The 25,742-nt window shown below is 34.3% G+C and overlaps 1 protein-coding gene across 1 annotated transcript in view; it reads right to left on the reverse strand.

Annotated features, from left to right (window-relative positions):
- The window catches only part of PIK3CB (phosphatidylinositol-4,5-bisphosphate 3-kinase catalytic subunit beta), a 165,607-nt gene that overhangs the window by 15,857 nt on the left and 124,008 nt on the right, over positions 1-25,742 (reverse strand). The window contains exons 13-19 of the mRNA XM_054595555.1: positions 23,975-24,163; positions 17,997-18,118; positions 15,883-16,026; positions 14,574-14,673; positions 9,605-9,783; positions 8,468-8,577; positions 7,239-7,317 (exon numbers count right to left, since the gene is read on the reverse strand). Of these exons, the coding sequence (XP_054451530.1) occupies positions 7,239-7,317; positions 8,468-8,577; positions 9,605-9,783; positions 14,574-14,673; positions 15,883-16,026; positions 17,997-18,118; positions 23,975-24,163 (923 nt within the window). The remainder of the gene's footprint in view (positions 1-7,238; positions 7,318-8,467; positions 8,578-9,604; positions 9,784-14,573; positions 14,674-15,882; positions 16,027-17,996; positions 18,119-23,974; positions 24,164-25,742) is intronic.

Genomic DNA, 25,742 nt, shown 5'->3' on the forward strand with positions numbered 1-25,742 from the left:
CTGGGAAGAATAACTGGGGAGCAAGACAGACTGTGCAACCCAGGGGTCCAGTGCTAGGAAATAAAGCATCAAAACCTCTGGCTGTAAAAATCTGTAGCGGTGGTGGCAGTGGGAGAAACTGCCAGTCCCACAGGAAAGTCCGTTGGAAGTGGGCCAATGGGGTCTTAGAACGGACACAAACCTATCTACCTGGGAATCAACACCAGAGGGGCCCAATTTGCTTGTGGTTAGCGGGGGAAGTGACTCAAAGTGGGGAAGAGCCAAGCAAGTGGCATTGTTCTCTGATCTCTCCCCTACATACAGCACTACAACAGGGCGAAGTGGGCTGCTTTGCCTTGGGGTTACCTACGGCTCTGCCCCTTACAAAGAACAGGTGTGCGAAAACAAAGCTCAATGGCTCAACATGAAACAAAACAATGGCTCAAATGAAAAACAGATCAAAACTTAAGAGAAAGAACTAAGTGACGAGCAGATAGATAACCTATCAGATGCAGGCTTCAAAACACTGGTAATCAGGATGCTCACAGAAATGATTGAGTATGGCTGCAAAATAAAGGAAGAAGTAAAGGCTGTACAAAACGAAATAAAGAAAAATATAGAGGGAACCAAGAGTAAAGGAAAGGAAACTGGGACTCAAATCAAATATTTGGAACAGAAGGAAGAAATAAACATTCAACCAGAACAGAATGAAGAAACAAGAAATCCAAAAAAACGAGGAAAAGCTTAGAAACCTCTGGAATAACTTTAAATGTTCCAACATCTGAATCATAGGGGTGCCAGAAGGAGAAGAAGACCAAGAAATTAAAAACTTACTTGAGAGAATCTTAGAAGCAGCAAGAGAAAAGAAGACAGTTACCTACAAAGGAGTTTCCATAAGAACACCAGTTGATTTCTCAAAAGAAACTTACAGGCAACACAGGGCTGGAAAGAAGTATTCAGGGATATGAAAAGCAAGGACCTACATCCAAGACTATTCTATCCAGTGAAACTATCATTTAGAATGGAAGGGCAGATAAAGTGCTTCCCAGATAAGGTCAAGTTAAAGGAGTTCATCATCACCAAGCACTTACATGAAATGTTAAAGGGACTTCTCTAAGAAAACGAAGAAGATCAAAACTATTAAGAGTAAAATGAAAATGAACTCACAACTATCAAGAGTATCTAAAAAACAAAAACAAACTATGCAAACAACTAGAACAGAAACAGAATCACAGAAATGGAGATCACATGTAGGGTTAACGGTGGGTGGGGGAGGAGGGGACATGGGGGAAAACAGGGAATAAGAAGCGTAATTGGTGGGTACAAAATAGATAGGGGTGGGTTAAGAATAGTATAGGAAATGGAGAAGCCAAAGAACTGATATGTATGACTGATGGACATGAACTAAGGGAGAATGCTGGGGGGGGGGGGGGGGAGTTCAGAGCGGAGGGGTATAAAATAGAGAAAAAAAAGGGATACCTGTAATAGCATAATCAATAAACTATACTTTAAAAACAGTACATACAAAAAAAAAAATCAAATATAACTCCTACATAAAAACAGTCATTGAATAAACAGACTACATTAAGTACATAAAACATTAGACAATGTTGGGATAATTAGTGAACTAGAAGACAAAATAAAAGAAACTACGAAAAATGTCACATAAAGATAAACAGATGGGAAATAGAAAAGACTGGTAACGGCAGGCAGGGCAGAACAGGAAAGTGCAACATACATCTCTTAAAATTGCAGAAGAATGCAAATGGGAGAATTGTGATATTAATGAATATTGATACACTTTGTAGAAATTAAAAGATGTGATTTTCTTTGTGAAGATATGATGAGAAAGGGGAAGAAAAAAATAAAAAGAAACCCATACAGAGACAAACTGTAGTAAAACTGCAGAAACCAAAGAATTTCTGTGGTAGAGTTTTTTAAAAAGACATTATTTAGGCTGACCGAAGACTCTTAAAAATTAACAACACAGGTCAGAATACAATGTAATGTCTTCAAGGTTTCTAAAGAAAGTAGCTCTCAATTTAGATTATTAAATTTATAGAACCAGCTGATGCCAGCAAAAACAGGTAGTTAAGGACCTCTGAAAATCTACTCTTCCATAAATATAACAAGAACATTGGCAAAAAACAAAAAAACAAAAAATCTGTTAGAATCAACTATTTCAGTAATATGGAAAAATACAAGAAAGGCTTCTGGAAATCTGGGGAGTGTTACTAAAGAAAATGGCTGAAGCTCAGCTGTGTTCTACCATAACTGATTCCTATAACCCCACACTTTCCAGTTCTGCAATGGACTTGATAATGAACAGTCCACAATCATGCTGAAAACAGCAATCTGGAAACCAACAGGGGGGGCAAAATGCGGTTAGAGCTTCTTCAAAGCCCCCTTTATACAGAATTCTCATCATTTTTTGAACTCTAGAGTTTCACAGGGAGATCCCACCGTTTTCTTTGACCTAGGGCCTCACCTAGTGTGAAATGCCTTTTACCTGGGGGTGTTTCTAAAAAATAATCAGAATCAATTATTTTACACTGCAGCAATTTATGGAATAAATAATAGTTGGGGTAAACAATAGGCTAATTAAACAGAAAGCTTAAAGGGAAAACCTAGGGACTGATATGTCCACGGGGTCAGGGGAAAAACTCCAACATATTCATTGGAATGCAGAAGGCCATATGCACAAAATGGGCTGCATGCATGCCTACGGCTATGCACAGGCACTGGAAAGAACCTAGAAAGCTCAAACTCTCACCTCTTGCTAACTTTGAGGCTTTACACAAGTTAAAGCCCTGGCACAGTTCTTAAAACTATCTGGGTAAAAGCTGAAGGCATGACCCAACATGCACACAGGGTCCCAGAATTCCAGACATTTAAGGAAATGTACGTTCAATCATTAGCTGAATGATAAACTAAACATGTAGAGAAATCAGTGACAACATAGGACAAAGAATACAACCTTTACATAATTAGCTCAAAAAGTCACTAAATAAACAACAAACAGCAACAATTAAAAAACTCTGATGAAAGGTAAGAACCTGATTTTCAGAGATGCCATATTATTGTATTTAAAGTGTTAAGTTTCAACAAAAAGAAGTATGGAGGCAAACAAGGTCAAAAGAAAATATGGCCCATACACAACAAAAAAACACCCTATAAAAAGTGTGCCCGAGGAAATCCACATGATTAACATATCAGACAAAAATTTTATAACACCTATTTTAAGTATGTTCAAAGAACCAAAAGAAACCATTTCTAAAGAACTAAAGTATGAGAATGATAAATCACCAAGTAGAGACTATCAATGGGTACAAATTATTAAAAATGAACCAAGTAAAAATTCTGGAGTGGAAAAGTACAATAACAAAATATAAAATCCACAACAACAGATATATAAGCAGCCATAAGGAACAGATAGGTCATGTATCCAATTCGAAAAACAAAAGAAAAAGAATGAAGAAAATGAACAGAGCCTTGAGGAACCGGAGAATGCCATCCAGAATACCATCAAGTATATAACGGCAATCTCCTAAGGAGAGGAAAAAAAGAGAAAAATATTTGGAAAAACATGTAAATTAAAACCTGAAATTTGATATAAAACAATAATCTACATATCCAAGAAGCTCAAGGAATTCAGAGTATGATAAACTCTAAGTAGAATTAAACATACTATAATCAAACTGTCAAATTTTTTTTAAAAAAGTCTTGAAAACAGCAATTAAGTTGTGACTTACCAACGATAGGGACTCTCAAAAATTAACAAGTAACAAGTAAGCCATGGTTGGGTGGCTCAGTTGGTTGGAGCATCACCCCACACATCAAAAGATTACAGGTTCAATTCCTGGTCAGGATACAATACCAAAGCTGTGGGTATGTGCCCCTGTCAGGATGCGTACAGGAGGCCTCTGATCAATGTTTCTCTCTACATCGATGTTCCTCTCCCTCTTCCCCTTTCTCTAAAATCAATAAAAACATATTCTAGAGAGTATTAAAAAAATAATGGATTTCTCATTAGAAATGTTGGAGGCCAGAAGACAGTATTTAAAGTGCTAGAAAAGACTCAACCAAGAATTCAGTATCAAGTAAAACTATGCTTCAAACAAAAAGGAGAAATGGAGAAATTAAGAAATTCCCAGATAAATAAAAATAGAGAGAGAACAAAACCTGGAGGGTTCACATTTTCCTATTTCAAAACTTAGTAAAATGCCACAGCAGTCAAGCTTGTGAAAAAGATGGATATGCAAATCAATGAAGTAAAATTCAGAGTCCAGAAAAAAAATCCTAAAATTTAGTCAACTGATGTTTGACAAGAGTGCCAAGACAATTCAATTTAGAAAGAATGGTCTTTTCAACAAATGTTGCTGAGATAACGGGATATCCTAATTTAAACGAACAAAATTGGACTTCTGCCACCAACCATATAAAAATCTTAACTAAAAATGAATTAATGACCTCTATTACAAGGGTTAAAGCTATGAAACTTTTAGAACACAGGTGTCAATCTTTACAACACTGGATTAGACAATGGTTTCTTAGACCAAGCACCAAAAACAGAAGTAACCAAAGAAATAATAGATAAATTGGATTTCATCAAAAGTAAATACTTTGTGCTTCAAAGGATATTACCAAGAAAGTAAACAGACAACCAACAGAATAAAAGAAAATATGTGTAAATAATTTATCTAATGGGTTATAGTGTCTAAAATATTTTTAAAATTCTAACTCAAAAATGAAAAGACAAATAACCTAATTGAAAAATAAGCAAAGGACTTTTAACAGATATTTCTCCGAAGAACATCCACAGATGATCGACAGCACAATGAAAAGCTGGCCAACATAGTCATTAGGGAAATACAAATTCCACAATGAGAAAACTGACAAATGCCAATTATAAGGAAGTTTTTAACACACATCTGAAGTGACAAATAAACATAACAAGAATATACATTTGAACATAATTAAATTTAAAAGAACAGTCCAACTTATTACCTTATAACTAATAACTGCATTAAATTTAAAAGAAGAGTCCAATTTATTACCTTAGAGCTAATAACTACAGCATCTGGCATTTACAAATGGGATGTTTAGAAGAATTGGACATATAAGGCCTAAGGAAATTCTTAAGAAATATGACAGTTATGTTATACAGACAACATAATCTGAGAACATAATAAAACTAGAAATCATAAGACAGAAAAAAAATCCAATGTACTTAGAATTTAAAATAATTTAAATGAGTTCAAGAGCTGAAGAAATAAAAATGAAAATTATGAGGCACTTAAAATTGAATTCTATATAGTATGATGTAATATAAAAGCTTACAAGCACATTTTTAAACCTGGAGGGTGCAGTTAAGGCAATAGTTGGAGAAAACTTACTGTTTTAATTATATGTATAAAAATGGGAAATAATGTTTGCAGTGTTCACCGCAAAAAATCAAAATACCAGAATAAACACAAGTAAAAGGAAGGAAACCACAGAGTTAATAACTGATAAAAGAGAAAACATAAAACAGGAAACCCATTCTTTTAAAATACTAAGTAAACCTTTAATAAGATTAATAAGAACAACATACAGATGGCCAATGAACATAAGAGAAGATGCTCAGTCACTAATCATCAGAGAAATATAAATTAAAACCACAATGAAATACTACCCCATACCTGTAGGAATGGCCATCATCAATAAATCAATAAACAACAAGTGTTGGCAAGGATGTGGAGAAAAGGACCCTGGTGCGCTGCTCGAGGGAATGCAAGACATTTTTAAAATATGAGGTATCTGGTCATTCTGAAAAAGCTCATAATTTTTAAACCCTTTTTCTACTATTGAGCAAATGTTTAGCCCAAGTGTCCATCAGTAGAGAGTGGATACAACAGTTATGGTACATTTACACAATGGAATATTACTGGGCTGTAGAATAGAAACTTCTACCCTTTTTGATGGGTAGCATGGATGGGCCTGGAGAACATCATCCTCTATGAAATAAGCCAGTCAGTGACATAAATATCACATACATTCACTCATATGTGGAATCTAATGAACTGAATTAACAAACAAAAGAGAGTTTCATAGATAGAGAGCAAGCTGACAGCGTTGGGGGCTGGTTGAAGGTGGAGAGATTGAGCAAAAAAAAGAAAAAAAATCTCATGCACATGAACAACAGTGTGGTGACTGTGATGGGGAGGTGGAGGTGGAAGAGGGTATAAAAGGGATAAATGGTAATGGAAAAAATACAATACAAAACTACTAAAAATAAATAAAATATTTTTAAAAGAGTGGTCTGTTTTAAATTTATAAATAAAGCAAGAATTAATCATCTTTATCCATAAATCTCTGTTCACATTTCTAACTTTAAAGTAAGTTCTGGAAATATTGGAATCAGGGTATCATTTAACAAAAATCTTTTCTAGGATATCAATGATACCCAATTGTTCTTATAATTTGTACTTTTACATTGGAACTGACAGTGTTCACATAATTATTAATTTACTTAATTTATCTTGTATGAATAGCCTTTTCACATCTTTTTCCCCTATACTTTTATGAGCTCTCTAAATATTTCGGATTACTATCTCCCATCTTGTTCATTATGATATCATGCCCAGTGTGAGGGCTGACTTTTAATTTTATTGGCTGACATTCAAATCTTGTATTTTTATGCAACTATATCAACATTTTGTTTGCAATTATCTTTATCTGTTCTTTACCGTTGAATATCTGGTAATTACACTTTTAAAATCCATTATGTTTCCTTTTGTCTGTTGCCCTAAACTTGTCTTGCTTATCCTTTTCTTGTCTATCCCTGATAATTGTGGCAAGCTAAAAATCCTTGAAGTCCACCTAAACTCTTCACAGTTCAGAATGCAGAGAAATCAGTGTTACTAGACTAAGAAGATGAGCAGTCCTTTCTCTGCTTGTTACTCCCATAACCACCAGTGAATCCTCCCTGAGAGCAACTTCAAAACCATAGAGGTTAGACTGTGACTCTTGCTGTTTGTCCAGGCCTTACTGGGAGTAAACCTATTCCTTTTTTCCCAATTTGCCATCACATGTATAGTTTTACACATGATTAGGTATAAGTAAGATCTGTATTTGAGAGTACACTATAAACTGTAAAATGCTATACAGATTTTATTATAAAAAAATTAACAACAAGAGGGAAGGAATCAACAAGTTTTTCCAATTTTGCTATGGAAGGAATATAATATGAAGCAAAAACAATTCATTAGAAACCTCACCGAAGATCCAGACCAGCTTCTTTCCAGAGTAAATCCATCAAACGCAGCATTTGGAGTGTCAACATATCCTGTCGTAAATCTAGGGGAAAAAACTCTGTATTATTAAAAATGCTTTCCATTTTATGACTGCTAACATTAAATCAAGATTAGCTATTACAGCCAGAATTAACCAGAATGATTGACAAATGCTGCGCTAATTTTTTTCCAAAATTTTAATGTTGACTATATTCGTTATGTCAAAGATTAGGTTGGTTTGTTAGCATGTCCCTGTACCACTATTTCAGAAATTAAGTGTAAAAATATTTTTAATGTTTACTATGTACAAGCTACTATACTAATTGTAGGGATGCTATAATGCAGTTATAACACAATAATGCTGTATTAAAGCATCCACACAATTCACACTTTTTTAATTTTTTTTTAAATTTAGGGATACACAGGAACAGGAAGTTCTTAAGAATTACGTAAGTAATAACTGCATGACGGGTTTATAAAACAGTAATAGTTGATTTTATTTATAATGTCCAGGGGTGATTTTCAAGTTAACAAAGGCTGTGAAAGTAGTCACTTTTACATAATGACATTCATATGGTCAAGTGATGCTAAATGTCAGCAAAATATGGTAAGCTCTTTTAAAAATAGCTGTTAAGCACATATTATGTTAAGCACATTTACTTGTTATCTCATTTAATTCACTTAATAACCCCAACATATATATGTTATAATCCTCATGGACATAAGAATCTGAAGCACAATCAGTTTTGCACGACTTGCCTGTAGTCACATAACTATTAGGTGGTGGCAGTCGTGGCTGCCTTCTGGCTGGTGTGATTACTTCAGAGGCGTTTCCTTTATAAAGTATGGGCCAGTTAGATATTTTAAAATACAAAACTATGGCATCAATATCAAAATTGCTATCACTGAAATAAGATGTGTGAATACATTATTGAAAATCTTGTTGTATTTCACAAGCTTTTTACCAAAGAAATAGACTGTATTTTGTAGGGGAGAAGCAGGAAAAGTTTATTAGGACAATGTAATTGTTCAATTTCCAAAAGCTGGGAAAAAAAAGATTTAGGACATGCTGAATTCAACCTTACAAATATTAATAGCTAGTTCTTTTGGCTGCCATTTGTTACACATTTACACATCACGTTTCAGATAAAGCAAAATAACAACAAATGAAGAAATACTAAGGAATTTGGTTCTGTAAAAACCTCAGTACATACCATCACCATTTTTAAAAATTACTCCAACTGAATCCTCACCAAACACCTTGTTGTTGTACACTAGCCACAAAGGCTTCATTTTAGAATCCATGTATTTACACTTTTCAACGCTGAAATCAAACAAGGGGAAAATTAGCCCACTTCAAATTGAAGATATGACAAGATTATAATTTTGCCATGATATATTAGGCTTGGGAGAACCCCTCACCTGTCCCAGTCTGCAGAATTTAGAACTAGAACATTTCCTCTGGTAGAAAAACAACCTGGATGACAGTCTTGGTTGGCATGTAATGATGCCAGGTGGACTGGACTGAGAACCCAGGTTTGCACTTCTCACTACCTACATTTAAAATTCCTTCTTTTTCAGGCCTGGCTGGGTAGCTCAGTTGGTTAGAGCGTTGTCCCAATATGCCAAGGTTGCAGGTTCTATCCCTGGTCAGGGCAGATACAAGAAGCAACCAATGAATTCATAAAATAAGTAGAACAAGAAATCAAAGTTTCTCTCTCAAAAATCAATAAATATATTTTTTAAATTCCTTCTTTTTCTCTTTGTTCTTAATTTTATGTTGTTATATACTGTCATTAAAAACAGAATATATTATTGAAATAAAATTAGAGTTATTAAAAATTCATTCTTGATTTCTTAAAAAAGGATCAACTTTGAATACCGGTATACTAAATACACATTACTTTTCTATTATTACTTTTGTAGAGAATGAAAAAGTGGGAAATAATTTTCCAAACTTATTCAAGATCTCATTTTGAAATAGGAAAGTTAATTAGTAAATAATTTTAAAATGTTAACTATTAAATGATGGTTGCCAACATTTTACTTAATAGGACTTTTGACTCTTATAAAGCAATAATAGAAAACAAATTTAATTACATACAATTGAAAGGAAATTAACTTGTAATAACTTTCACTAACCCCATAGGTAAATTTAGCTAGCAGACATGCATCCTATTGTACACAAGAATAACCTTCAAAGACTTTCAAGATTTCCCTTCTTAATTATATTCCACTTATTGGGGCTAATGGATGACCTTATTCCTCCTACAGGGCAGTCACTTACAAATCCTTTCTTTATTGCTATCTTCTTATAAGATCCACTAAGCATATTGCAGGCTGTCACTTACTAGAGTTCTGAGAGGATGACACATGGGTTCAGAGGTGACTGCAGGTCAGAGAGGGCTTCCCGGTAAGCATTCTGTTTTAAACAAGTGTGCATGGCCTCTTTCCCTTTGGCTCTGTTTAGCTTCACTGCATTCAGTTTGATTAAACTATTTAAAGTTTTTAACTTATTGAGTGCTTCAACCTGAAAAATAATAAGTTTCCGCATCACCAAAATTTATTCATAATTAAAAATAATATAAAGTACTATCACATAATTTTATCATATTAGTAACCATCCCAGCATACACCCATAACCCAACTAGCTAAAGTAAAAACAGTGCTTGGCTTACAACAAACAGATATGACAGTACAAAAAAAACTTCCTTTTATCACTTGTTACTTAAAGCACCATTCTTCAAACTTTCTTAAACCCTTTTCATATATGGAACCTTATAAATTAGAGAAAAGTAAAGGGACATAGATTGTGAGTAAGAAGAAAAGTATGAAACAAACTACTCATAACTCTACAGCTCACTGAGTTATAGAATTTGAAACACAACTAATCTGAACCACTCCATCTGGCAAAATCCATAGCATAAGAGGAAAATTTAAATACAAGTAACCCTGGAGTTCCTGACATTCAACCTCTGTACCTGCTTCTTGTTATCACTCTTATATGACATCTTCTCAGTATATTCTCTCTTTCCACTGATAGTAAGTTAAAATGGATTGTTTGCATAATAATTAAGATATAGACAGACATAATATTTGTTGACCAAGTTGAAATTAATTACCTGTTTTTATAATGAGGTAACTGGCTATCAAAACATACGCAAATTTTTAAAAACCTTATGCAAGTGGTACAACATGAATCAACAGTGGCCAATTTAATCAAATCCACTGTGTTTAAAAGTCAACTTTGATTAATAACTGAGGGTGTTTTGATGTTGTATTATGTAAAATTCCATAAGAGAGCCTTGGCCAACCATAAATCCTAAGATTTTATCATTATAGCTGTAAAACTGGAAACAACTAAAGATAAAAACAGAGTATATGTAAGTTGTATATAACAAGCATATAAAATATTTATACAAAAAACATTATGGGCCCTGGCCAGGTAGCTCAGTTGGCTGGAGCATCGTCCTCATATACCAAGGTTGTGGGTCTGATCCCCAGTCACACAACAAGGATTAACCAATGAATGCATAGACAGGTGGAACAAGAATCAACCAGTGAATGCATAAATGGGTGGACAACAAATCAGTGTCTGTCTCTGTTTCTCATATCAATGAATAAAAATTAAAAAAATAAAACATTATGAATATCATGGCTTGAATTTCCATGAACAGAAGATTTATTTTATACCATCTTTTCATTTTCAAACTCTGCTTCTATGCAAGGAAACCAATAAGACTCTGTAGGGAGGTGAATTCAGGCACACATTTTCTATACACAGGCTGAGGGCACACTCACAGGCAACTGGGAAAGTTCTACGCAGCTCCATGACAAAATTGAGATGGCTAAAACCTGCCAAGTTAGTTACCTGTCAAAACCACAGACACTCCTTATTTCAACAATTTCAGAAGCTATACAAACAGTGGTGAAAAGGGAATAAGCTAAAAAACTGGCTATGCAAACAGGAACTTTCAGTAATTAAATATTTAAATAATTAAAAAGTTTAAATAAAAAAGTTTATTAAAATTTTAATTAAATAATTAAACTTTAATTATAGAAAAGTATTTCAAACTTGAATTTCTTCCATGTTTGTACAGTTGGGAATTTTCATGCCCCGAACACTAATTGTGTTGGTATTCATTTCCTAGAATAGTGTCCTGAATACCCTTATGTCCATAAGTAAAATATTTCAACAACTTGTCTTTTTATAGGTTTACAGTGGTAAAAAGAACTGCCACGTAAAAGGTAGTCTTCCCCTTTTTAGTCATTATCTAGAAACAAAAAGTAAGAATAACGTGATCATACATATATCATATGATTGCTGTTCTAAGTCAAGCTGAGGTTTCCAGAGAACCAAGAAAATGTCCAGTATGGCTTGAGTATATGAGTGAGGTCAAAGAAGTAGGGACTTCATCAAGTATGGCCTTACAGGTCTTGACAAAGGGTTTGGATTTTTATTCTCCATGCAATGAAAACTACTGCAAGGATTAAAAAAGGGAAATGTCATAATACATCTAAAGTTACAAAGAATAACTTTATCTGTAGAGAATAGGGGTGGAGTGTAAGGGGACAAGAACGGGAACAAAGGGCACAATTTAGGAGGTTAAAGAAGACGTCCACGTGAGAGGATAACAGACTGGACTAGCATGGCAGCCAGGAGCACAAGAGACACTCACAGGTGTGAGACTGATTTAAGGGGACTATAAAATTAAGGGGACTAGTAGTATCAATCTCATATTGTGAAGAATGGTCTATAATAAGTGTTAGCTATTATAACCATCATTAATGGGCTTTCCAAAGGGAGGGGATCAGATATAATTGGTTTTAACATGGATGAGAAATCACCACTATTAAAATTATCACTGAAAACCTATGGGAGTTTCTCTGGCAATGCAAATGAGTTAGAAAAGTGTAGTGGACATGAATTTGCCTTCCCAGCACTCAATGCTTCTGCCAAAACTACCATCCATGGGCTTATAGTTATCCATTGTCATGGTATTCTACACAGCATTGCTTCTGATCAAGAAAATCATTTCACAGAAACTGAAACACAGCAATGGGCTCATGCTCATGGAATTCACTGGTCTTACCACATTCCCCACCACCCTAAAGTAGCTGGCTTGACAGAATGATGAAATGGCGTTTTGAAGACTCAGTTACAGCACCGACTAGGTGACAATACCTTGCAAGGCTGGGGCAAGGTTCCCCAGAAGACTGTATCCGCTCTGAATCAGTGGCCAATATATGATGCTGTTTCTCCTATTGCCAGAATTAATGGGTCCAGGAATCAAGGTGTGAAAATAGAGGTGGTACTACTATTACTCCCACGGTGAACCACTAGCAAAACTTTTGCTCCCTGTTCCTGTGACCATATGCTCTGCTGGCATAGTGGTCATAGTTTCAAAGGGAGGGATGCTTTCACTGGGAGACACAACAATGATGCCACTGAACTTGAAGACTCCTTCCCAGCCATTCTGCACTTCTCATACCTCTGGGACAATAGGCAAGGAAGGGTGTCACAATGCTGGCTAGAGTGGTTGATCTGACCGCCAAGGGGAAATTGACCTACTACTCCACAATGGAGGTAAGGAAGAGTATGTCTACAATATAGGAGATCTCTAGGTATTATCAGGTTCTGTGATTAAGGTCAAAATTATAAGCCAATCCAGGCAGGACTACTAATGGCATAGATCCTTCAAGAATGAAGGTTTGGGTCATTCCAGCAGGTAAAGAACCACAGCCAACTGAGGAGCTTGTTAAAGGCAAAGGAAATACAAAATAGGAAGAACAACAACAAAACTGGAAGAGAGTATTGATAAATAACAGCTATGATCATGTGGCCACTTACAAAAATGACTAATTGTCATGAATATCTTGTCTTTTTGTTACGTGTTCATGTTTGTGTTGTGTGTTTATATCAAATGTCTTTGTTTCTTCCTGCTCTTATTCCCTTATCAGGTAACATAAGATAAATTGACTTTATGTCATAGTATTTAAGTGTCGTTAATTTTACATCACAATATTTAATTTATAGGATGTCAAGAAGAATAAACACTACTCAAAGACATTCATTACCTCTTCTTCTGAGAAAGAGGTCGTTGTATTTTTAGTTATACACAGGGTAGTTTTATGATGCTAGGTGAAATTTTCACCTTGTTACTGTCTTTATTTGGAGATTAAATATGGTTTAACAATCCATATATGGACGCTTAATTGATCTGTCATGTTTAATTTTATGTATTAACTTGACTGGACTATGGAGTGCCCAGATATTTAATCCAACATTATTCTACAAGTGTCTCTGAGGGTGTTTTCATATGAGATTAACATCTGAATCAGTAGACTGAGAGAAGTAGATTGCCCTCCCTATTGTGAGCAGGCCTCAATCAAACACATGAAGTCCTGAATACATCAAAAAGGCAGACCCTCCTGAGAGTAAGAAATTCCACCTGTCTTACTACCTTGAACTTGGACATAGGTCTTTTCCTCCTTTCAGACTCGAACTGAAACATGGGCCTTCTTAGCATCAAGCTTGTCTGCTTTTTTCCAGAACTTACATACTATTTGCTCTCCTGGTTTTCAGGCCTGCAGATTTAGACTGGAATTACACCATCAGCTTTCCTGGGTTTCCAGCTTGCTTTACTACTGATCTTGGGACTTCTCAGCCTCCATAATCATATAAGCCAATTCTTCATAATAAATCTCAATCTCAATCCCACCCCATTCACTCTCTCTCTAAATATATACACAAATATGTATCCCACTGGTTCAGTTTTTCTGTAGAACATTAACATTTTTCATCTAACACCAACTAGACCATCAAAACCCACAATAGTCCTTTATGCTGTTAACTCTTCCCTGTGCCATAAGGTAAGTTATTTGTGTCTCTTGTGCTTCTGTGATACTCCCATAACACCTCTATCTTAATACTTAATCAATGATTTGTACCTGTCTACAAAATACAAACTCCTTGACAACAACACCTAACACAAACCCTGGCATATAATAAGTTCTGAGTATATACTAAATCATTAAGAAAACCTTCTTGTGTGAGGTTAGATAATACTCAACTTCAGAAAAAAAAAACCACCGCTGGAGGACAAGAGCATATTGTTGTTATCTGTCAATGAAGGGTTCCAGCAAAATGTGCTGATACAGGCCTGCTTTATTTTGAGGGCAGAAATGCTCTCATCTCATCCTTCACCCTTTTCATGAGGAAGGCAGCAGCCAAGAAGGACTGAACCCCATCCCCTCTGTGTAATAAAACCTGTTCTCAGAAAAACAAACAAACAAACAAACAAACAAACAAGCTGATACCTGCTTGGATAGCACTTTCATGTGCCCTACGCTTCCCCGGCAGTATGCTTCAAGGATGACACCAAATTGTATGGAGACAGCTGGAATGTGTACTTCTGACCTGCAGAAAGTTAATAATATTATGCTGGTTTATCAGACACTTCAGATCACCAATACAAATACTGACTTCTTTATTCTATCATAAAATTAACTTAAGATGTCAACCAAAGAAAAGAAGAACATACACTCTTGTGAAAAAATTTTAGTGGGACAGTCAACTTTCCAATTCTTTAAACATCATAGTTCAAAAAAGATGAGATTTTATAATTATTTAATTCTTTATTCCAAGAAACCCCCAAATTTTACATCTTACCTTATTGCTTTTGGAGTGAACATATTACCAATTTAGAAATAATGATAAAGATCTGACCTGTATCACACAATTGACTAATCCCTCAATTAACTTCTACACAATTTTTTTCTCATTTAAAGAATAGTGTGCACAACTGAAACAGGAAGGAATACCTGATTCCCAGAAAGGTTTAAAATAAGAAAATTGAACTGGATAAGAAAAGATGACAAGTTAAAAATAAGAAAGGACTCTCTTAAGAAAATCAAAATCTAAAAATATAATCCTTAAAATTAACATAAAAATATTATAGATATAGGTTATTTTTCTTAGGAAGTTTAGCCCAAAAGAAAGAAAGTTATTTTACTTTCTGCTAATCATTATATTCAATTCTCTGAAGTCCAGATGAAAAAAAAAAAACCCAGAAAGGTCTCAGCAGAGCCAGAAATGAGAAATCAACATTTTTCATAGGAAACAAAAGAGTTTTAGTCCTCTTTCTTGATTTTACTCCTATATAATCTGGGTGAAATAAGGTTTATGTATTTCTAAAAATGACCTAGTTAATAAAGAAGCTGAAAATAAAGTTGCTGTTGTTATGGGAAAACTTTAAAATATTTACCCAACAGTAGCAATGATATGATATTACTACCCACAAACTTATGGAAGGAATTAGTGAGTCTGTTTTTTAGTCCAAATATATTACCACAGTAAGTACACTTTACAGGAAAATAGCAATACATTAATGATTAGTTTCAGTTAAAAATCAAGGAGGCATGGAGGGATACATATCTAAATTATTTTGCCAAACAGTGAAAATTAAGAATTTGGGTTATCAAGAAATAGAAGACACCAAGAGGAGTATCAATGAATAGCTGGCTCAGAAACAGCTAAAGCAGCTGTTTTGGCTGAATGTCCTGTCTTATGCTGATTTATAGCTATAAAAGCTCAAGGTGGACTCAAATTGAAATATAAAACACTTACCTAAGATGCCAAAATAGAAATTGTCCTATCCTCCGATTAGCAAGTGCTCTTTCTAATAAGAATCTAGAGAGGGCACAATCAAGAAATGGCTCATATTTTAAAACTTGCACAAGTTGTAAAAGATATTGAGAGAGTTCTTCATCACTGAAAAAAAATAAAAGACATAGCAAGTCACTCAACACCCTGTGCAGGGAAAAAGATCCCTTCCTATCAAACTATCAAATACTAACTTACTGAAAAACAATGTTTTTTGGGGGTCAGGACTGTTGCACGCTTACATTCAGTATTCCACTAACACACAAGAGACTGAGGATTTCAGACAGGAAGGAGGGAGAGTAGAAGGGAGCAAAGAACAGATATATGGGGCATTTTTATGAAATTATTCAGGTTAATAGAACTGATGACTGTATTTGCAATCTCCCAGAGTTACAATAAAATTAGGTACTAATTTCTGGACATGCTGAAAGTTTTGTACTCAGTCAACCAATCTGTTTTTTAAAATAAAAAGTATATCAGTACTTTAGCAGTTTATTTTCCTTTCCTATCATTAGGGTTAAGTAATCCTTACTCCCAGATAACCAATGAACAATTAAAATCTTAACTTTAGCTTAAAGGGTAAGAAAATGGAGTGCACTTGTTAAGTAGGAATTCAATCAGTGAATTAATGTAACATAATATTGTAATTAAACTGAGTTAAATTAATTAAGGTTAGTGGCTTTCTATTGGGTGCCATCACCAAACATTCACATATAAACACACTCCCATCAGAGACAATTCCAGTAGTGGGTAAGATATTAATCCCAAGTCCACTACTTTCAAATAAATCCCACAGATTTCTACACAATACTGACCAAAGGGGACTCTACAAGCATATTCACTGCAACACTGTTGTAACAGACAAACTGGGAGAAAACTTTAAATGTTCCTCAACAGGGAAATGGAAAAATTAAGATATATCTCTATGACAGAATATTACACAGTGGTAAAAGAAATAAACTATTATTATATGTAATGGGAAAGACTGAACTTAAAAACCTAATTTTTTAAAAAGCAAAATGTAAAAAAAAAATACATATTATAAAACACATTTGTGTAAATTTTAAATGTATTACAATATCATTCTGTATATTTTTATAGATATAGAAGTGCGGTAAAAAACACAAAAATGTGGTATAGAAAGATACACACCGAATTCATGATTATAGATGCCTCTGGAAAGTGAAAGAGGTAATCAGGACTCAGTAAGGAAACTATGAGGACCTCATCTTTAACTGGAATTGTTATTTGCTTAAAAAATTTTTTTACAGTTTTTAAAAATAATCATTACAAAATATTAACATTTATTAATTCTGAGTGCTAGAAAAAGAGTTAAACAAAGCAGGCCTGACTTGTATCCTTGGAAAAATGTTGCCCTTGGCGGGCATCTGGAAACAGATTTCAAAAGGCTTTCTACCACTGTAACAGATAAAGTGGTTTAATGTGCCTCAACTGTGCAAACATATGGTCTATGTTGAATATCCTTTTTTTTTTTTCCCGGAACTCTAGAATTTTGGTATGTGCTAGACTAGCCCCCATTAAAAACCCTACCTACTAAGTCTCTAATGAGCTTCCCTGGTAGACAATATTTCAAATGTGTTGTTATACCTCATTGCTGAGGGAACTAAGTATATTTAGTGTGACTCCGCTGGGAAAGAAACCTTAGAAACTTGCCTGGTTTCCTCCAGACTTTGCCCCATGAATCCTTTCATTAGCCAATTCTGCTCTGTATCCTTTTGCTGTAATAAATCATAACCAAGAGTATGATTATATACGGAGTCCTACGAGTCCTCCTAATGAATCATGGAACCTGAGGGTGATCTTGGGGACCTCTGATCCAGTTATGCTTTTGTTTGTTTTACCATATAGAGTAAATACACGAGCATACACACACACACACACACACACACACACACACACATTAGGAGTGGGGGGAGCAGCAGGGGAGGGAGGAACAATTGCTATAAACTCTGAACAATTCCTAGCCTCTTTCTTTTGAGACATTCAAGTAGATATCACTTTCTCTACCCACACCCAAGTAATTCCTTGTCCCCATAAAAGCCAAGTGCAGGAGATACCTCATCTGTCGCAGGCAGCCCACAGCATATTCCCGAACATACTGATCTGGATAGTTGAAATCTAGAAGCTCCAGGGCCTCCCGGGGGGGCAGTTTAGGCCAAATCTGAAGTAGTGCCTGAAGCTGTTTAAAAATTGAAACTGGTTCAGAAATTATAGGAGTTAGGAGCAGAGATGGGTCAAAAGAAATGAGAAGCACACTTGCAATTACAGAGGCCTCAAAAATCTATTCCTGATAATGTGGATTAATAAAGATTGTCACAGTCGAGATATTCTATAAATAAGCAGGGAAAAAAAGCTATTAAGTACTTACCTGGAAATACATGATACACTGAATATATGAATTCTACAATCAACAGCCATTAAATAATTTTTAAAAGGAAAGAGAGAGAGAGGGAAGGAGTAAGGAAGGGTATGCATGCACAAAATGATTAAGAAATAGTTAAAGGTAAAATTCAAAGTACAACTATAAGTTGCTATACTCAAGTTAATGATGGGCAATTTACATATGAAGTTCATTAATAACAACAGAAAATTATTTTGAGGGAGTTTACTTTTAACTCTTAATATTTTAAGAGAATCTTATCACTTAGTGCAATACGTAATACATTTAAACCCTTTAAATCACAACTTTTATGTATAAAGCACATATACACACACAGTACATAAACCAATGTATGCTTGTCTGTGGTATCAAAATCTCATGGAACTGAGGGTATTAGAGGAAAAAACAACTAAGAAGGTTCCTGAAGAATATAATAATAATAATAAAAAAGTTTGAGAAGTACTTGTTTAAAAGTATGAAATATCCACCTCACCTCACTTTTTAATCACTGATAGGGGATCCCACTTTGCCCAAGGCCTTAATGGGCCAGCAGTGCTCATTGTGAACAGAGGACTTTGGGGAGATCATTTCCTGAGGGTTCCAAAACGATAGTAAAAAAAAAAAAAATGTCCTAGCATCTCCAGTTAACTCTTAGAATACATTATTCCACAAAATCAGTACTGTAAAGGATAGATAACACTGTGTAACACTTGAGGTTCAACTACATTATGGGCTAAAAACAACCCTACTACTGAAAAGTAATTAATTTTGGTAAGATTATTTATTATCATTGAAAAATCAATTATATTAACAGAAATAAATTACCAAAACCTATAGAAGACAATAGGAAAGGGAAATCTGACCCAGCCATATAAATAGTGAAAGCAATGCTAACTAATTAATTAACTGTTTGCTGTGAAGACTATAGAAACCTGTTCTGCATTATGCAAACAGAATATTTTCCTGTGGATTAACGAAAAGCTATTCTTCTATAGGATTTTCACACATGTCTTATACTTGTAGAATCAAAATACAAACTCTGCATCAGGTTCTGACTCTTCACTTTTCAAGGCAGTAGATACACTGGAAACATAATTTATATTCTCTTGTACCAGTTCACTCTAACTGGCAATGGGATAGGGCTGGGAGAGAAGACAAACCACATTACTTTTTATTCTATTTTATTTTTCCTATGCTACTGAAAAAGGGGGTTAGGATTGTGAAATTTATGCTTTCATACGCTTGTTTACACATATTTAGATATTTCTACTTCAGTGTTGTTATTCTACTAGCTTTCTTCTACCAAAGTGGAGAACATTAAGTTATAGCTGAAAACAATGTTTTAGAAATGAGATAAGGATTCTAAATTTCTGAATATAAAAATTACTGACCCAAATTGGAGACAAAAATAAAATTAAACAAACTATAACGCCCCCCAAAGCCATTATCCCTATGATCCAAATAAAAAAATAGTTAACCATAAATTACCTCATTCCATTTTCTGACAGTTGGCAAAAGAAACCTTTCTCTCAGCTATCTTTTAAGATTTCCTACCCTACAAATTCTACCCAAAATATTATCATTTATTTCTTAGTGGAGGGCGAGACTGGGAAGTACTTAGAGCTGAACACAAAGATGGCAGAGGAGTAAGTGGAAGAGGAGTAATTGGTCCCTCCCAGACCAATCTGGAATTGTAGAGAAATAACCAAATGAACCCTAACTGGAGAGAAGCCTTAAAACCATGGACAGGTAGAAGAAACCACTTCACCACAACATGAATAGTACCATCTTTTTCAGGTAGAGCAATCCCCTCCAAATAGCATCAGCCTGAAGGGAAGCCAGAGCCCTGCCCAAAGGAATTACTCTGCCCCACACTGTGGAACTTATCCAGGCTGCTGATTACAGCTTGATCAGTTCAGCAACTGATCAGTTTAATAACTGATTAGTTCAACAACTAAGGCAGCAAACAAAGCAGCCGCCAAAATGGGACGACAAAGAAACAGACCCCAAATGAAAGAACAAGAGAATTCTCCAGAAGAACTAGATGAAATGGAGGCAAGAAATTTATCAGACAGAGTTTACAATAATGATTATAAGCATAATCAACCGCATGAAAAAAGACATAGGAACCATAAAAAAGGACCAGTCAGGAGTAAAGAGTGCAATATTTGAAATAAATAATACACTGGGAGGAATAAACAGGAGGTTAGATGAAGCAGAGAATCGAATCAATGAGTTGGAAGACAAGGTATAAAAAACACCCAGGCAGAGCAGGGAAAAAGAAAAAAGGATTTTAAAAAATGAGGAGAGCTTAATAAACATTTTGGACAACATGAAGTGCAAAGCATACCCATCATGGGAATACCAGAAGGAGAAGAGAGTGAGCAAAGGATCAAGAACCTATTTGAAGAAATAACGACTGAAAACTTCCCTAATCTGGTAAAGGAAAAAGACACACAACTCCAGGAAAGTCAGAGGCCCAAACAAATTGGACCTAAAGAGGCCTACACCAAGACACATCATAATGAAAATGACAAGACTTAAAGACAAGGGAGAATCCTAAATGCCAGAAGAGAAAAGCAGGCAGTTACCTAAAATGGAGCACCAAATAGACTGTCATCTTATTATTCATCAGAAACATTTCAGGACAGAAGGGAGTGGCATGAAATATTCAGGCAATGAAAAGCAAGGATCTACAACCAAGGCTACTTTACCCAGCAAGGTTATAATTTAAGATTGAAGGAGAAATCAATCACAAGAAGAACACTGAAAAATACACAAAGACTTGGAAGCTAAATAACATGTTATTAAACAATGAATGGGTTAACAACAAGATCAAGGTATAAATTAAAAGATTCCTGGAAACAAATTAAAATGAGGACCCAACAATCCACAATCTGTGGGACACAGCAATCCTAAGAGGGAAATTCATAGCATTACAGGCCTATCACAAAAGACAAAAAGCTCAAATAAACAATCTAATGTCATACTTAAAGGCACTTGAGCAAGAATAAAGAACAAAGTGAAAAGTTAGTAGAAGGAAGGAAATAATAAAGATCAGAGCAGAAATAAATGAGATAGAGACTACAAAAATGGTACAAAAGACCAATGAAACCAAGAGTTGGTTCTTTTTAAAGATAAATAAGATTGACAAACTTTTAACCAGACTCACCAAGAGAGAGGGACCCAAGTAAAATCAGAAACGAAAGAGGAGAAATAACTGACATCAATGAAATAAAAGGAATTACAAGAAAATATTATGAACAACTACAGGCCAACAAACTAGACAACCTGGACGAAATGCATAAATTCCGAGAACATACAATCTTCCAAAGCTAAATCAGGAAGAATCAGAGAATTTGAATAGACAGATTATACCTAGTGAAACTGAAGTAGTAATCCAAAAAATTCCCAACAAACAAAAGCCCTGGACTAGATGGCTCCACTGGGAACTTTTACCAAACATTCCAAGAAAAACTAACACATCTGCTTCTCAAACTATTTCATAAAACTCAAGATGAGGGAAAGCTCCCAAACTCATTTTACAAGGCTAGCATTATCCTAATTCCGAAACCAGATAAAGACACTACAAAGAAAGAAAATTACAAAACAATATCCTTGATAAACACAGATGCTAAATCCTCAACCACATATTAGCAAACTGAGTACAGCAATGTATTAAAAAGATCATAGACCATGATCAAGGGGGATTTATTCCAGGAATGCAAGGTCGGTATATCATTTGCAAGTCAGTAAATGTAATTTACCACATAAACAACATGAAGGGTAAAAACCACATGATTATATCAATAGATGCAGAAAAAACATTTGATAAAATCCAGCACCCATTTATGATAAAAACTCTCAGCAAAGTGGGAATAGAGGGATCATACCTAAACATAACAAAGGCCATATATGACAAACCCACTGCCAGCATCATACTCAATCGGCAAAAACTACAAGTGTTTATCTTAAGATTGGGAACAAGACAGGGATGTCCACTTTCACCTCTTATTCAACATAGTACTGGAAGTCCTAGCCACAGCAATCAGACAAGAAAAAGAAATAAAAGGCTTCTAAATTGGAAAGGAAGATGTAAAACTGTCTTTATTTGCAGATGACATGATACTGGACATAGAATCCCAAAGATTCCACAAAGAAACTACTAGAAATAATAAACGAATTCAGCAAAGTACCAGAATACAAAGTTAAAATCTGGAAATCAGTTGCATTTTTATATGCCAATAATGAACTAACAGAAAGGGAAATTAAGAAAACAAGCCCATTCACAATTGCTACAAAAAGAATAATATTCCTAGGAATGAACCTAACCAAGGATGTAAAAGACCTGTACTCAGAAAATTATAAGGCACTGAAAGAAGAAAGTGAAGAAAATACAAATAAGTGGAAGCACATACCGTGTTCATGGATGGGAAGAATTAACATCATTAAAATGTCCATACTACCTAAAGAAATCTATAGATTCAATGTAATTCCCATTCAGATTCCAATGATATATTTCACAGAACTAGAATATTTCAAAATTTATATGGCACTACAAAAGGACCCACACAGCAACAGCAATCGAGAAAGAACAAAGTTGGAAGACTCATGCTACCTAATATCAAACTGTAGCATAAGGCCATGATAATTAAATTAAGCTTGAATTTAAATAAATATTAGAAGAAAACTGTGTGAGAACAAAACCTATCTGAATGACAAAAATAGCTCCTCTTCAGAGTAAATAATATGCATTTGGTCTAAGTATGAAGGCAGTTTAAACAATACCCATAATGATATAATTATGTAACATGATACAAAAGGTCATTAATACATTAAGAAATAAAGTCAAAAGAAATCCTATCTACACTTAACTTGAGACTACTATAACAACAAAGATTTTTTAAATTCATATGCTAAAATAAAAATTTAAAATTATTATAGATTTATTAAGACCAGAAAAATCTTTAAAAGATTGAGTGAATTCAAGTACAAGTAAACAAATTTGGTTATTTTAATATGCCAAAAATAATTGCTCTGATTAAAAACCATTTCAAGGATCTTTCTATAGAGCATTAAGGACAAATTAAGTAGATGCCAGTGCTTTCTGACAGTCTTGAAAAATTATATCAAGGCACTAAAATTTAGTAGCCTTTTAGAACAAAATACTTTCCTCTTCTCTGTTCTGCCTAAAGGCATTCATTCAACTCTGCCAAACTGAAAAATGTTAAAATAGATCTGAACTGTTTATGCTCTAAAATGTTAATTTCACATAGGTGATTTTCAAAAAATACATATTCATTTTAGAATACTCACTCCAAAATGGTCTTAAGATTTAAACTTTGGAGAACCTTGAACTGTTAGAAGTAGCCTGGGAACTACAATTTGCTGGTGGTAGACAATTACACCAAGACAACTATTTTTATTATGTTTAATGAAAGATACAGAAAATTTACACAGAATCTGAGATTTTTAAATCTTAAAACTTTCTGGAATACTATTTATATTATATATAGGAGTTTAAAACTTAAAAATTTCTCCTGCAGAAAATTATTCAACCTATAGCAATATATCTATGTAGGAAAGGAAAATTCACACAAAATCAACAAAGTAATATATATTCCCAAAAGGTGCTACATAATGATCGTTGGTTACCTGAGCAACATCCTCAAGTTTATTCCACTTAATCGACAGTAATAATTTTGGCAGTGACTGTGGAAAGTTCTCTCTGCAATCTTGCCGCAAAGTCCAAATAAGATCCATTTCATTCTCACACAGTTGAGACAAGGGATCCCTGTCCAAGATTTCTTTCAGTACAGCAAGAAACTTTTTTCCACCTCGACTCTAAGAAAGTAAAATTACTTGTTATAGAAATGAATTGTGCAAATATCTAGGCAAAACCTTAGCAAACTTCTACAATGAATTTATGTGATTTATGAGCTTTAACATGTGCGATACTTAAAATCTAATTCCTCAATAAGATTAATAAAGATGGATTCCCTTTTAAAAGTTTTATCACCAAATAGAATATCTATAAGCTAAGAATGAAGTTAAAGATCATTCTCAAACAGTTCTGAAGAAGGAAAATACTGTTCCCTAAAAATCCACATGCAAACACTAGATGGCAGAATTGCAATTTGGATGAAAAAGAAGTCATATATTGCTTGAACTGAATTTCTTCATTAATTTTCAGTTTCTATTTTTAAAAACAAAACAAAAACAAAACTAAACATACGAAGTTAAAAAAAATTAATAGGAGCCTTCTTGGCCCAGAGGCATAAAACCATTTATTTTATTTTTAATTCTCACGCAAGGATATCATGTATTGATTTTAGAGAAAGGGGAAGAGAGTGAGAAAGAGAAACATGTGACAGAGAAACACCAATTGGTTGACTCTCATATGTTCCCTAACAGGTAACAAACCCGCAATGTTTTGGTATATAGGATTGATGCACTAACCAATTGAACCACTGGCCAGAATACATAAAACCATTTAGATTAGGAATTAAATATTGGTTTAACACACAAAAAATATAATTATCCCATTTTTCTTCCCAATTCTTACACAAAATACTAAAATAAAGAAGATCCATGCTCTTTTCTAGATCTAGATTCTGAACTGCGTTAAGAGAAAGAGGTGCATTTCCTTATACTTAAAGAAAAACAGACCCAGTTAGGCCAAAATACATTAAAACAAACAAACACATAAAAAATCGTCTGCAGAATTATCTGACAAGATTCTGTAAGGCTTTATATTTATTATATTACTTTGTACTTGGTATTATTTTAAATGAGAATTAACATAATTATTAAAATAAATTAAAAAGTCATATTACTAATTTTCTAAAATAATAGACTCAAAACAGTATATGCATATGTAAAAAGGATAGAGGGATAATGATTATCTATGTACAATATCTCAAACATTCAACAAAACACTATTGGAACTAACCAGCAATAAACTCAGGGTTGCAGGGTAAAAAGTCAGTATACAAAAATAGATTGTTCTCCTATATATCGGAAACAAACAAGTTAAATTTGAAATTAAAAACAGTATCATTTACATTAGTACCCCAAAATATGAAAATTTGGGTATAAAACTAACAAAATACATATAGGAACTATATGACAAAAACTAGAGAACTCTGATGAATGAAATCAAATAAGAACTAAGTAAATGGTGAGGTATCCCATGTTCACAGGTAGGAAGGCTCAATATTGGAAAAAAAAAATCACCTCTTCCCAACTTAATGAACAAATTCATTGCAAAATCCATCAAAATCCCAGCAAGTCATTTTCTGGGTATCAACAAAGGGGTTCTAAAGTTCACGCAGAGAAACAATAGATACAGAATAGCCAACACAATATTAAAGAAAAAAGAATAAAGTTGAAAGACTGACACTATCAAACTTATGTAACAATG

The sequence above is a fragment of the Pteronotus mesoamericanus genome, unplaced genomic scaffold (genome assembly GCF_021234165.1).
Source record: "Pteronotus mesoamericanus isolate MK-2021 breed Mesoamerican mustached bat unplaced genomic scaffold, CSHL_Meso_final scaffold_54, whole genome shotgun sequence".
Taxonomy (NCBI): domain Eukaryota; kingdom Metazoa; phylum Chordata; class Mammalia; order Chiroptera; family Mormoopidae; genus Pteronotus; species Pteronotus mesoamericanus.